Source organism: Sprattus sprattus, assembly GCF_963457725.1.
Source record: "Sprattus sprattus genome assembly, chromosome: 2".
Taxonomy (NCBI): domain Eukaryota; kingdom Metazoa; phylum Chordata; class Actinopteri; order Clupeiformes; family Clupeidae; genus Sprattus; species Sprattus sprattus.
In genome coordinates this window covers 37117912-37132911 of record NC_137921.1, presented here as the reverse complement: position 1 = coordinate 37132911, position 15000 = coordinate 37117912, and the positions used below count along the sequence as shown (strand labels likewise).

General features: G+C 44.0%; 1 protein-coding gene across 1 annotated transcript in view; it reads right to left on the bottom strand.

The window, feature by feature from the left end:
• Positions 1–2373: 2373 nt before the first annotated feature.
• The window catches only part of reps2 (RALBP1 associated Eps domain containing 2), a gene marked incomplete at its 5' end in the record, with an annotated part of 37050 nt that continues 24423 nt past the window's right edge, over positions 2374–15000 (bottom strand). The window contains 4 exons of the mRNA XM_080831845.1: positions 2374–2496; positions 6704–6809; positions 12834–12997; positions 13427–13519. Of these exons, the coding sequence (XP_080687971.1) occupies positions 2428–2496; positions 6704–6809; positions 12834–12997; positions 13427–13519 (432 nt within the window). The 3' untranslated portion in view covers positions 2374–2427. The remainder of the gene's footprint in view (positions 2497–6703; positions 6810–12833; positions 12998–13426; positions 13520–15000) is intronic.

Sequence of the window (15000 nt, the reverse complement as noted above, 5' to 3'; positions counted from 1 at the left end):
CAGGTGGATTCACTGGTGGGACCTGCTTTATCACATCAGGTAGTATAGCCTTCCTCAAAATGATGTTACAATAAATGTCTCTTTACTTCATTACAAAACTTAATTCTCCTCTCTTTAGTTCAGTGTTTGTGGTTACAACACAATGAAGGTGCAGGTTCAGACCTGACTGTTGTTACCGCCTCGTCTCTCAGTGCTTGCAGTGTTGTGTCATGCACAGCGTGCGCTCCAAAGCAAACATCCGCCGGCACATGGAACCAATCAGTGTGATGCTCCACAGACAGATCCATCACTGTTAAGACCACGGAGAGAAAGCTCAGCTCCAGGTCATGCTGACCTGTAATGATAGATCAGCCACCAGCACATGGGGTGACATTTGTATACCAGAATATGGACATTGTAAAACTGTCAAATGCTTGAGTTGAGTTCAGTTGAGAGCGTCCTACACCAAAAGCGATCATGCTGCCCGTGCCAATAAAATAGCAATTGTCAAAGCAATTGCCAATAGTTTCTTTTTTAAATGTAGATTCCTGTACTGTTCAAAAACAGATTGTGGCCTTTCCTTGCCAAGGACCTTGAGTAACATTAAAAGAGGTTAGGCTGGTTTAGGCCAGAGACGTGTATTGTTTACATGATTATTGGTGGAGCTTATAATTTAGTACATATCTAAGGTTAAATCAGTAATCATTCAGAAAAACATACGTCTTCACAAACAATTTTATTGAGCCACATAGTGGAAACTTGGTCAGGTTTCTCTATGTACACATGAGATGTATCAAAAAAATAAGGCCAAAATGCAAGCTTGGCCAATACAATCATTTTGCATAGAAAAGAAATCAAGCACATACAGGCATTGCTTTTTTTTTTTGAAAAAAATACATTTCTTTCAAACATTCGTAATTAATATTTTAGTTTTGGGTGCTTTTCACAGATTTTGTTTGTTCAATCAAATCACTGCCCTTTAATCAAGACCATCTATTGTCACCATAATTACACTCACTTTCTCTTAAAGAATGTTCTCCAGGAGAAAACAGAACACTGCACAACAACAAGAACAACAACAACACATCTAAGAAAATAAATAAACGTCATAACATTGAAGGAATAATTTGGAAGTAAATAAAAATGTGTGTGTGGAGGGGGGGGGGGGGGGAGAATCAAAACAAAAGACTTTCTTGCAACATTAAACACATTTAATCATTCATTCTCTATGATAAACTCACTGTGCAAAGGTCATTCAAGAGTAAAGCATCAATGTCTATGTACAATCTAAGAAATATAACATTGCATATGCACCCAACATTTGTAACGCCTTGCATCGTAACATGCTCTCTGAGTGTTTTTTGTCAAAAATGAAAATCATTCGTTCTTACTGTTCAGAGTTCTGTACAAACACACACACACACACACACAAACACATACATACGTATACCAGAACATTACTTTTAGGGAAGCGTGGCCAGCACCATCGTTAATTTTTATGCAAACACACACATACCCTCAAACACACACACACACACACACACACACACACACACACACACACACACACACACACACACACACACACACACACACACACACACACACACACACACACACACACACACACACACACACACACACACACAGGTTTGGTGACTCAACCTGCACCATTTGAATATGGATGCATTACTCTGTGAAGTGTACTGATCTCTGCAGCAGTGACAGGCTAGAGGCACTAGCGTTACCTGGCAGACAGGGAAGTCCGCCTGGCAAGTGTGAGAGCATGGTGCTAGAGACAGGCTGTGCTGAACATGTTACACTTCAACATGGGTGGTACTGACTTAACTTCAGGACTCTATCATTATCCATCAACACAACTCCAAATCAGGCAGAAGTACGAAACAGTTTCAACGACACAATAACATCAATCTGCAAGTCAGCATGACAGGGACTCATTAAAAAGCCCTTTAACGCCGTATATGTAACAGTCATTGTGTACAGTCATATTAAAACAACAAGAGCATAGTAGGTTAGGTTATTATATTGTACCTTGAGCTACTAGTTTCAGTTTGACCATTTCTTCTCTTTAATCACCGCGGTAGCTCCTGCACCCTTGGGTCTTTGTGCTACAGAGATTGAGGAATGCCACTTTTGACAACTTGTGATTACAGAACAGTATAGCCTCATTAAGATTTATTAACAGATATTTCAGAGCAAATCCTCTGAGATTAAAATTCCAGTCAGTCAGTCAGTCAGTCCTTGAGCTAGTGTTATTAGACATCAGAGACATGGCTGCTCTTCTGCTGCGTTGGAGGGAAGCTCTTTGAGTGTGACATCTTGGCTGCTGACTTCCGTGTGTGTTGTGAAGGGGACATTTCTGGGCCACATAGGTGGAGGCTCTGCTTTGACTGCTGTCTCCGCAGTGACACGGCTTGGCAGACCAGGTCACGAGGAGGTCACAGGTCGGAGAACCTCCAGCTGGGACTCCAGAGTCACTCGCTCATGATGTACCACCTGTGAGAAAGAGCGGGAGAGAGATAGAAATAGAGAGAGAGAGAACCAGACTGACTTAATAAATCTGATCCTCCTTCAAGAAAGTGATAAAGCATAACAGCATTTATTAAGATGTTAAGAGAAGTACAGTGGTTGACAATGAGTAAAGCCTTGCAACTGCTCCACCCTACTGTGCACACTACGGCCTCTCTCCTCCACCTAGTTCTGATCTGCCACAAAAAAGCTCAAAGGTGGTGATGACTCGTCATGAGAAGTGGCCCATCAGAGTTGACCTCTGACCCCTCTCGTGACACTTAAGCCAGACCAGGGTGTCTTTGTCTTTGTCAAACTGCCTCTCGAGCACATGAGGACCTACTTCTGTCCTCCATTACCATCCTGATAAACATACACATACAAAAAACTAACCTCTGTAGCTGGAGTCAGGGAGATTTTAGTAGGTCAGCCTACCAACAGTGCTAATGTTTCTGCAATGACCTGTGACCGGGATCTCTGAAGCTGTCAATCTGCCTCCATCATATAAATCAATATCGAGTGTCAATGACAGGCAAGAGTGTGGGGCCTGTCGTGGCAAGAGCTGTGTGTGTGTGTGTGTGTGTGTGTGTGTGTGTGTGTGTGTGTGTGTGTGTGTGTGTGTGTGTGTGTGTGTGTGTGTGTGTGTGTGTGTGTATTTCAGAGCAGCACAGTTTTAATGATGCCTGTCTTTGCTTCTACACCATGTCCCAATGAGCGGCCAGATGAGTGTCTGCTTGTCATACCAGCTTATGGTCCCCAGACTCAGCCTGCCTGGCTCTGTAGCTGGAAAACACAGAGGACCTGGGACACACACACATGACACAGGCATGCACACGCACACACAGGCACTCATACACACACACACTCACACACACACACACACACACACACACACACACACACACACACACAAAGAGCTTTCTCTTTCGGTATTCATCTTGGACTCAAGTGCTATTTCTTACTCCTGGCACTTTCCCTTTGCGCACACATGCACACTGTTACTCTCTTTCTTTAGAACACAACCCCACTCTCTCACCCCTGGCACTTTTGCAGTGCACCAACTCTGTCTTTTTTTCCCTCATTATCTCTCTCTCTCTCTCCTCACACACACACACACACACACACACACACACACACACACACACACACACACACACACACACACACACACACACACACACACACACACACACACACGCACCCACACACAAGCCCAGCTGCTGCATACTCTATTTTAAAAAGGCCAGTTGTAAATGCCGTGGGCTTTGGGGTATTTTGAGAAAGCATGGGCTCTCCACGGAGAGCTGGGGAATTTGAATGCCTGTGCATTCAGAGGTAGACACTCAGCAATGTATGGTATGCAGATGTAACCTCGAGTGAAACTCACTTGAACCGAGTCTTCCACAGGTGGTAAAGAGCTAATGATCCATCTGTGAGCACGTGCGGAGGCCAAAGAGGATATGTATAGACTGGAGGCCTGACACTTGAGTGTGGTTCAAACCTGATAGGGGCTGCGAGAACAGCACCTCGTTTTGGGCCTCAGTGGTACAGTAGCTGCCCAAGATCTTGAGCATGAGGAGGGATGGAGCACGGAGCAGGACAAAAGGCACGCGGCATGCCTCTTACATACGTATATCCCTGTGCACACACATGTGGATCAGAGTTGTCGTTAGCCAGTATTTACAGTTTTTTGTCTGTGTAAAATTGTAAAAAAAAAAAAAAAAAGACTAAAAAATGTCATGTCACGGTCATAATGCTTATACAAAGCGTAGCTTTAACATAGGCTATCCCTAAACAGGACATCTGTGTTTTGACATTGAAACAGCGTAGTAAGAGCCTACAGTACTTTTTTTACCAAAAGGGTGCGACATCCACTGGAGTAATAACTGAATCAACAGCCGCACCTCTCATTGATGCCAAGCGTTCACAACGAGATGTGGTGGCAGTAATGACAGCACTAGACGGTTATGGGCTTTTACTTCTTTGTTTATTTATGAGTTCAGCAAGCTCAACCCTGACTGGGCTTAACAGCCCAAAATTGCCTGTGGTCTGCCTGTGTCAAGTGTGCCTGCAGCGAGGGCCTTCTTTCTGCAGAATCGAATTATGACGGCACTGTGAAGTCGACCGGAGGCGGAAAGAGTAGCAGGGTTTCTATCCAACTTATTTGCATATAAGTTCTGCGATTCTGTGCATGTTTCCATGTGTTATGACACTTTCCCAATCAAGAGAGGAGTTGTAAACAGTTATGGGTTCAAAACGTACAGTTGTCAGGGTAACTTTACCTGAAATACCCTAATAAAACTCACCACAAATGAGATTCACTGCGATTAAACTTGTTTCCATCAATCTAGGTCGGATTATACTTTATGCAAATCGGGAATTAATCCTCCAACCTCCTCTGAATACATTTCTTATTAAGGCAAATTTCAAGTGTTTCCACTTCAAATGGCGAGCAGATGACTTGATTAAAAAAAAGACCAGCCTGTAGGCTCCATTTGATGCCATGCAGGATTAGCCTTTTTAAACAGGCTAAAGATGTTACAGGCTACAGATGTTTCAAAAAAGCCTACATTTTAGCAGCCAATGTTGAGGTTTTGCTCAATTGTTACTGTTAGTTTTGCTTAATCGCTGTCATTCTTTCATCAACCTTTCGTCAACCTCAAACCTACCAATTTGCATTGGTAAAATAGACTATCATTGAAACATGTTACATGTTAAGTTTTAAATTTGTCTGGTAAAACGAATTCTTTCCAGACAACTGTCCATCAAGAAAAAAAATCCTAGTGGCAACCCTGATATGTATCTGTGCCTATTTGTGCACATGGGTGTGTGTCTGTGTTTGTGTGTGGGTGTTTAGAAGGACACGTGTTATTGAAGGCATTGAATGACAAGTGACAGAGGTAGCCTCCACTACACAAACTAAACACAGAGACCTCTCTGTGGGTATATATATGGATGTGCGTGGATCGCGAGTGACATGATCCAACGCTGGCTCAGGGTAACATCCGTCTCAGATAGCTTCACCACTGTAAATACCTCCTCAGTTACTGCACCCAAAGTGTACTCCACCGTGCGTGATGGAGCCGAAGCGTCCATTTGCAGAGTAAATGCAGGCACGCAAACGTGTGCATTCAGGTGCGGTTATGCGCGTATGTCGTATGTGAGGCGTGGATGGGCACACATAAGTCCGTGCGTGTGACACTGGCATGAACTCTGAGTGACCCAGCGGAGAGGGAGTCGGGGGAGGGGTGGTATTGAGGCGTGTGTTAGGGCTGGCATGATGTGTGCCATGTTTGGACATATCAGAGAGGGTGGGTGAGGGGAGGTTGGGGGGTGGGGGGTGGAGAGCATGGCAGTCTGTTGTTTACCCCCACATGAAACACACACACCTATAGGATCCCAGTGCCACTGCGTATGGATGAAGTACGAGCAATCTGGACAGATGTAGCAGAGTGTGATAGTGAGACACAGAGATACAGTAGAAGAGAAGAATGAGGGAGTGAGTGAGAGAGAAAATAAAGACATTAAAGAAGTCCAAACATGACCAGTGGGTGACAAGATAAAGGAGGGAATGAGAGAGGCGAAAGAACATACGAGTCTCTTTCACATGAAGATCTGTTCGAACAAATGTGTAGAGGAAGCTGTGAAAAGGAGGGAAAAAGATGGGGAGTTAGAACAGAGACACATGAGGGACAGAAAGAGAGTAAGGGACAGACAGATAGAGAGAGAGAGACAGAGATAGAGCGAGACAGAGAGAGAGAGAGCGAAACAGACAGAGAGAGAGGGGGAGAGAGAGAGCGACAGAGACAGAGATAGAGAGAGGAGAGACAGAGAGACAGCGAGAGAGAGAGAGGGAGAGCGAAAGAGAGAGAGAGAGAAAGAGAGAGAGACACAGAGAGACAGAGTGGGGGGGGAGCGAGATCGAGAGAGAGAAAGAGACAGAGAGAGAGAGACAGAGACAGAGAGAGAGAGAGACAGAGAGAGAGGGAGACAGAGAGAGAGAGAGAGAGGGAGACAGAGAGAGACAGAGAGAGATAGAGAGCGCGAGAGAGAGAGAGCAAGAGAGAGAGAGAGAGAGAGAGAGATAGAGACAGAGAGAGAGATAGAGAGAAAGAGAGAGAGAGAGAGAGAGAGAAAGAGAGCGAGCGAGAGAGTAAGAGAGAGAGAGAGAGAGAGAGGGGAGTGTGATTCACACCTTGAGCTTCTGCTGGAGCTCACTGTTGAGGCGGGTCAGCACGGCGTTCGCTTCCTTGTTCTTCCTGATGGCGGTCTGGATCTCTCGCTTCTGCCTGGGGGCCAACCTGCCCCGCAAAACACAAAATGGCACTCGATTCAGTGTTAAGAATTACCTCAGAGCTACTTTATAAAATTACTAGTGCTGGTATTAATAATATTACGTTTGTGGTCTGACCGCAGGTGCAAGCAATGTGAGTAAGGTTTGTTGCTATGAGTATGTAATTAGCCATACTTTCCACTTTCCTATTTTGTGTAATACTTCCACATGGTTAAATGATGGAGAGAAAGACATCTAGTCATTTGTCGTGTTGTCTGCATGTAAGCTGTGCCTCAAGCTTTGTGCACCAATTTGACACCATTCAGATGTTTGTGGGGAGCACACTTTGACATGTTCAAGCCAGAAAGGAGTTGGGAAAGTCCTTGTACACCTGAACTATGTATATATGTGCGTGTGTGTGTGTGTGTGCGTTTGCAAGCATACTGAAGAATGCGTGTTGTATATGTGTGTTGAGTGTGCTTACTGTGTTCCATTGACGGATTTCTTAGGGATTTATTAGTCCCATATGTGCGAGGTATGTGTGTGTGACAGGCTATTTGCCTAGGGGCTATGCAGAGGGCTAACGCTAAAGTGGGGAGAAGTGTTTGTGAGCTTGGCTTTTTATATTTGTCAATTACAGAGAGATGGTGGGGGAGGGTCAGTCATCCTATAGAGGAGGTGTGATGTGTATGTTGATTGAGTGAGTGTGTATGTGTATGAATTTTCTCCATCTACACATACAGAATCATTATCGAATATCCCCCTCCACACACACACACACACACACACACACACACACACACACACACACACACACACACACACACCATCCACCATGAGGCTTTGCAGATGCCTGTGTGTGCGTGAGTTGTCCTGCTTGGTCAACATTTACACACCTCAGCAAACAGCGGGATCACCTTTCTCCCTCATGCCACAAGGTCAGAGGTCAAGAATATGCTGAAAAGGCCGCTGGCAGAATGCTCACGCAGATAATAACCAGCAAAGCAGTGCTCCCTTTATGCGGTGCTATTCAGAGCCCTCCCTCAGTACTGAACCACATGGGACATCCACTCCCTGTCCGAGCTGCACCTCACCACACAACCCAACCGTCCCAGCCCAGGCCCCAGCATTTCAGCTTTGAGTCCAACTGGCACTGCACGAAAAGCAAGATTATCGGGCCCGTATACGCTGTGATACAGCCACGAATGATCACCATTCCTGGCTGATCGCGGACATTCCCCCGAAATATCTGTCTGCCGCATACTGACGGAATTTCCCGGGAAGGAACCTGCGAGGGGAGGGGGTCCGATGTGTTTAGCATTCTCACCTCCCGCTGACAGAGGTGCGAAATGCTCTTATTAGCATATTGACTGTCAGCAGTCTAGCCACACACACCCTGCTCCAGCCATTGGTTGAAAACGACAAGGAATTGAATTAAAACGTCTTAATGAGACGGAATGAGATTCTGTCTAAAGGTCAGCTTTCAACTGACAAAACGTATCCCCTTCCATTTACAGCTATTGCCCCATAAAAACGAAATTAAAAATAATTTAATCAATATTTTGTCTTTAGGGTTTTGGTCCGGGGTTATCACATTTCTTGATTCACCTTCCGTTTTCAGAGTTCTGCCTTTAGGGTTTTGATTCCGTGGATGTCACGATTCTTGCTTTGCTTTGCCTTTCATTTTCAGAGTTCGAGGGTTGCAATGTACTTTGGAGGCTGTTCCACTTATATACCCAAGCTTCCTCTCTGTAATGTTCTTGAGATTCACTTTTGGCATGTAATTATACAGAGTCGGGCGTACTCTGATATTGAGATAGTCATTTCGCAACTTGGGACATGTTTGCCACTCGTAAATATCTATCCTGTGTCTTTTCAGGTAGATTTTGAAATCTTGCGCGAGCTTCGAACCTGCCCTCTTCAGGTTAATGGTATTGTATACCTGTGTCTAACCGCTTAGCCACGTTGCTGGTAAGGATCGTCGGTGCGACCAAGTACCTGGTTTATCATTCCTCCCTCCTCTGGCGTATTTCTCTTCTGTTACTGGAGCGTGCGAATTGGGAATTGTTTAGTGGATTTATGTGACGTTTTAATTATGTTCACGTAAAGGCGCCCGAGGCAACATTAGAAACTTTAGACTCGAATAATAAACGTTCAATTTCTAGTCTTTTTTACACGTAGTAAGTTTTAATAACACCATACCATTACATATATGGAAAGCCAAAAATGACATAATTAAAAATAAATACATATGTAAAAATGTGAGTCATAAATAAATAAAATGACTAAAAATGCACCAAAGAAAAGCATTAGAAAAAATATATCATGCAGTTATGTGAATGGAAATGGAAAATGAGGCCTTTTTATTTACTGTTACATTTATTTACGCTTACATTAATTCCCAAATTCATTTCTTCCTCCTTTTATTTTTCTATTTATTTACACATTTTTTACCGTACTATTTCCCGTACCGTATTTATTTCTTCTCGCGCCTTTTTACATTTCTTTCTCCTACATTTACATTTCTGGCTGCATTTATTTCTGGCTGCATTTATTTCTGTATTCATTCTTGTCTCGGTATGCAAATGAGGTGGGCTATCATTGGCCGGCGCACCGTCTCTCTCATTGGTCGAGCTGCTTACCCCACTCTCCCCTATCTGTATTCTTATAACCAAAGCTATGCAAGCTAACCAGCTAACTCACGTTAGTCACCTTCACACACACATATCACCTTCACACACACTGATCATACCCAAGCTGTCAACCTCAACTTTACACGTATGAGGTTTATCGTTTTGTTTGCCATGGTTCAGTTAGTTTCGCTAACGGAAGCTAAGCAGTGCACAGTTAGTTTAGCTAACGGAAGCTAACCAAGTTAAACAGTGCACCGTTAGTTTAGCTAACAGAAGCTAAGCAAGTTAACCACAACCAGTGCACATCAGCAGTTGAGATCCTTGTCCGCTCTCGTCAGCTCGGTTGTAACGTGAACTGCAGGACGTGATAGCTTTTGCAGAGCTTTGTCAACACAATATTCACCCTAATGACAAGTGAGAAAAAAAATCGCTGGATTTGTCACCCAAACCCATGAATTCAGGCCACACATAACGTGAGGATTGTAATAACTCTAAGGCAATGTGTGCAGCTCTTTAACTTTCTCAAAAAGTTGATAGATAGTCTCTTTATTGATCCCTCGTGGAAATGAACTGTCGTGCATCTACAATGAAAGTACTATACACCAAAGCTATAAAATGAGACGTTTGGGTCCCCTATTTTGTTGCTACATCCCACAGCACAACAGGTAGCAGGCATCTTCGTATGGCGTATTGTAGCGAGCGAGCAGGGTAAGAAATCTGGATTCAAGGTCTCAGCCACATAGACATCCTATAACGCTCAGCCATCTCTGCGAAGCCTCGAAGCTCCCTCGCCACCATACTCCAAGTGATCGCTGGATTCATAAAAAAAAAATTGTGATTCAAATTGCATCAAAATAGCTTTCAATCTCTTCCGATCTCTCCATACAGCTTCTCAGTTCTCACCTACACTTAGGCCAGAGTCCTAGCGAGACCCATGAGCGACACGGTGCGCTGGCCAATGATAGCCCACCTCATTTGCATACAGAGACAAGAATGAATACAGAAATAAATGCAGCCAGAAATAAATGCAGCCAGAAATGTAAATGTAGAAGAAAGAAATGTAAAAAGGCGCGAGAAGAAACTAGAATGCGTTTCGTGAACGAACTGCGAGAGTGTGCTTGCTCTGTTGCGGCCATGACCGAGAGAACAAGTGCCTTGGAATTGGGGCAGGTGTCAGCTCTCCAGCTCTCCCTGCTGGATGAGCATGCACAAATGAGTATGCACAAATGAGTATGCATGAGTGAGTATGCAGGAGTGAGTATGCATGAGTGAGTAAACATGAGTGAGTATGCATGAGTGAGTATGCATGAGTGAGTATGCATGAGTGAGTATGCATGAGTGAGTATGCATGAGTGCGTATGCATGAGTGAGTATGCATGAGTGAGTATGCATGAGTGAGTAAACATGAGTGAGTATGCACGAGTGAGTAAACATGAGTGAGTATGCATGAGTGAGTATGCATGAGTGAGTAAACATGAGTGAGTACGCATGAGTGAGTACGCATGAGTGAGTAAACATGAGTGAGTAAACATGAGTGAGTATGCATGAGTAAGTATGCATGAGTGAGTATGCACGAGTGAGTATGCATGAGTGAGTATGCACGAGTGAGTAAACATGTGTGAGTATGCATGAGTGAGTAGAGCCCTGGTATGGAAGGTGTCTCTTAATATTCCTAGTTATACAGTTGAATGGAGAGGGACAGAGAGAGAAGAGGAACCGTGCGCAGGTGTCAGTGAGAGTTGTCAGTGAATCACAGGTGCAAGCCAGTTTAATGAGCCTATTATGATGTCATAATGCCTCAAAGTTCTGCCATGCAAGTCTATGGAGAAAAAAGGTGATGGAAAAAGAGGAATAAAAAAGGAGTGGCAAGGAGTACCGCCACGAAAAGTCATAGCAGCTTGCACCGGATCGGGCCGGACGTTTTGGTGTTTGAACGGCGTCTCTATCTCAATCGGGCGAGGAGTAGTTAGCTGCAAGAAAAACTACTAGAATAAAAAAAATAGTAAAAAACGAAGAACAATAGTGTGCTTCCCTTCGGGCAAGCACACTAATAAATACGGTACGGGAAATAGTACGGTAAAAAATGTGTAAATAAATAGAAAAATAAAAGGAGGAAGAAATGTATTTGGGAATTAATGTAAGCGTAAATAAATGTAACAGTAAATAAAAAGGACTAATTTTCCATTTCCATTCACATAACTCCATGATATATTTTTTCTAATGCTTTTCTTTGGTGCATTTTTAGTCATTTTGTTTATTTATGACTCACATTTTTACATATGTATTTATTTTTAATTATGTCATTTTTGGCTTTCCATATACATATGACATTCACAGTGGTAGTGGTCCCTGGAGAAGTGGGTATACTTTTTATTTATTCATACAGCACAGGATAAACACCCTGTTTTGGGTATACCCAATGCTGACTGAAAAATAAGTGGGTATACTCCGTATACCTGCGTATACACTGGACTACACCACTGGACATTCAAGGAGCAAAGATAAGACGTCGTTGTGTGGTGAGAACTGATCAAAAAAATCGCCTGCCTTCTGTTTTCCACGGTTGATCGCATGTTATGCTAGAAATGGCTTAGCATGGGTGGGATGGGGAAAGATAACACCTTTCCATCCAGACGCAAATTTAGCTAATCGGAATCTGTAAGTGGTTTCCAGATATATATATATAGTTGATCTCTCTTATTTGACGAAGCAGTGAGTTAGCTGTCTTTCAATGTCTCTTGTCGAATTATCTCACATGTTTATGGTGGTATGTGTTTAAAAGTTTTAACTTAGGCTATGTGTAATGTTCCTAACTTATATATTATTATTTCACCTTAATGTTCTTGAGATTCGTTTCTGGCATGTAATTATACAGAGTCAGGCTTACTCTGATAACAGTCATTAAGAGTCGTTAACAGTCGTTAAGCAACTTGGGCCATGGTTGCCACTAGTAGGGATCGAACCTGTGACTTTCAGGTTTTTTTAAATCAGTGAAGCAGTGACGGGGTGCGGGGGGGGGGGGGGGGTTGTTTTCAACAAGAGGGGGGGGGGGGGGGGGGTTGTTTTCAATCCAGGTCAATTCAATTAACATAACAAAACCTAGGCCTGGTCAAGGGAAGGGGTGTGGGGGCTTTCACACCAATGTGGGCTTCTACGGCAATACACAGGGTCGAATACTGTCGTAAATCCCACATTTCATGCAGTGTGGAGCACAGACCCTGCTGACTGACTCAAGAAATTAGAATTTTCATTTTAAAGTAATTTTTTCAAGAATTTAGCTATTTCTAAATTTCTATACAGCTGATATTTCTGAGGCTTAAACTGCTTTTCGGAATAGATAAAATAGTATAACAATATTAATGAATCATTATAGCCCAATATCAGGCTGTGTAGTATGGGAATATGGGATGTCTCCATACCTCTGTGCTGGTATGGTGCTGGCGGCGACGGTGGTGGTGGTGGTAGGTGTTGAGGGGTAGGGGGCGCTGGCGGGTGGCGTGGCGTCTAGGTTCTGACTCTCTGGCCGGTACTTCCTGCGCACTGGCTTCTGAGGGGCGTGGCCCTGCGTGACCACTGAAGGCTCCTGGAAAATAGGACAGGATATTATCGTAAGATCACATTAGACACACACACACACACCCAAAAGACACATAAACACAATACATTCAAAAAAGCCACCAAACACACACATACAAAAAGTTTGTATATCAATGCATGCCATTTACTACAGTTTTAGAGGGGAACTGAGTTTACGACTGCAAGGAAACATTATAAAATTGCCCAAACTATTTTTTTTCTTCTATAAAACAAATAACTTCATGTTAAGACCTATGCTGACTTGGGAGTTGTGTGAAAGGGTGCCAATTGAATGGTTGAGCCCCTGAGTGAGTGACTGGTATGAGAAGCTGTAGGTGGTAGTGGGCTCCCACCCAAGTCTCAGAGCCTCAGGAGTCAGGGCTGCTGAGTGCTGTTGATGGGGAGAGGAGAGGAGAGGAGAGGAGATGGGGCTTACCGGTTTGGGTGGTCCCAGGTCCTCTGTGCTGGGGCCTGCTGCCCTACGGAGGGGACTCTGGTTCTGGTTCTCAGGGTGTACGCCTGTCTCCTCCTAAACACACACACACACACACACACACACACACAAAGAAAGATAAATAGAAATACTTCTTTATCACGCCTAAGAGCATGTGAGCACCCAGACAGTTCAGGCATTTTGAGCTCCAACGGACAGAAATCTCTCTTCAGCCAAACCCTGTTGGAAAAGGACAACTCATTACCCACTCTGCGTCACTGTGTTTCCAGCACTAAAGGCTGAGCCCTCCCGGCCATGTCAGCAGCACCTGAATCAGATCTGGATGTGTCTGTCTGAGTGCCGGGCCAGCAGTTACGCATCCCTTGAGGACCGCGCACGTGTTTAACATCGGTCTTTGGCGTGAGCACTCACAGGAAACCAACCCCTTAATGCGTGAGGCCAAGTTGCGTGTGCGCTGAGAGAGAGAAAGCCTGCGAGAGCCACTGAGCGTGGTTAAAGTGGGCCATTTAACCTCAACTCTGTCGACCCCGGAGGAAGGCCCCATGAATAAAAAAAATTGCGACGAGTGAAATACGGTCCAATTTAACGTCGCTAAATCAGATCGGGGGCTTTTTTTCCGAGCAGGAGATTTAGGAGCGTCCCATCGCCTCCCGTTAACTACCCCTGGAGAGGAAGCATGATGGATGAGGTCTCTTTCCTCCCGATCTCTTTTAGGCCGTGACAGCCGCTCCTCCGCTGAGTGGCATATATCACGGTGTCTGCAGGCCAGAGAGTCAGTCAGAGACGGTGCAATTTGAATGGCTAAGCAGCCTCAGGTGGACGAGAAGGCAGCAAACCGTAGAATCCAAAGCTATGATGTGGCGTGGAGAAAACCCATGGGAAGAAGAGGAGGGAATGTCTACACAACGTCTTGATCATATTATTATGACTTTAAAGACATGGGCAGCTGAAACATTCCAGACAGCTAAAGAGGGAATCTTATGATGATGTTATACATCAGGTATTTATAGCATTATACATATACATGTATATATACAGTTTAGGAAACTTCTCAATGCCTGCTCATAAATATTACATACTATAAATGATCAAGCGATGCTAGTACATGTATCAAATAAAGTCTAATTATCCACTCACTGTAACTCACTGGCGTGCCACAGCAGCACATGACCTCATATGTTGTAAATACAGTATCATGTTAACATTTAATCTGCAGGCTCATAAAGTCTCTGTGGTATGTCTTGTCAAATGCTCCTATTTGGCATGAAGAGAGAAAGAAAGAATGAAAGAAAGAAAGAAAGAAAGAAAGATAGATACATAGATATATAGAAATGTAGATAGATAGATACTTTATTGATCCTGAGGGTAGCGTTAGATACGTTTAGTAGTGAATGAAAGTGGCCTTGCAGTGGTGCATATCTGGACCAGATTAGTGCCAGATCTCTTCCAGTGTCGTCTCTTATCTTGGGCTGTTAATGGCCGTCTACGAATTCGCTTTAAGGTCAACTCAGTCTGAGGGCTAATGGCTGAAACAGGCCCAGGCGCAGGCCCCTAAA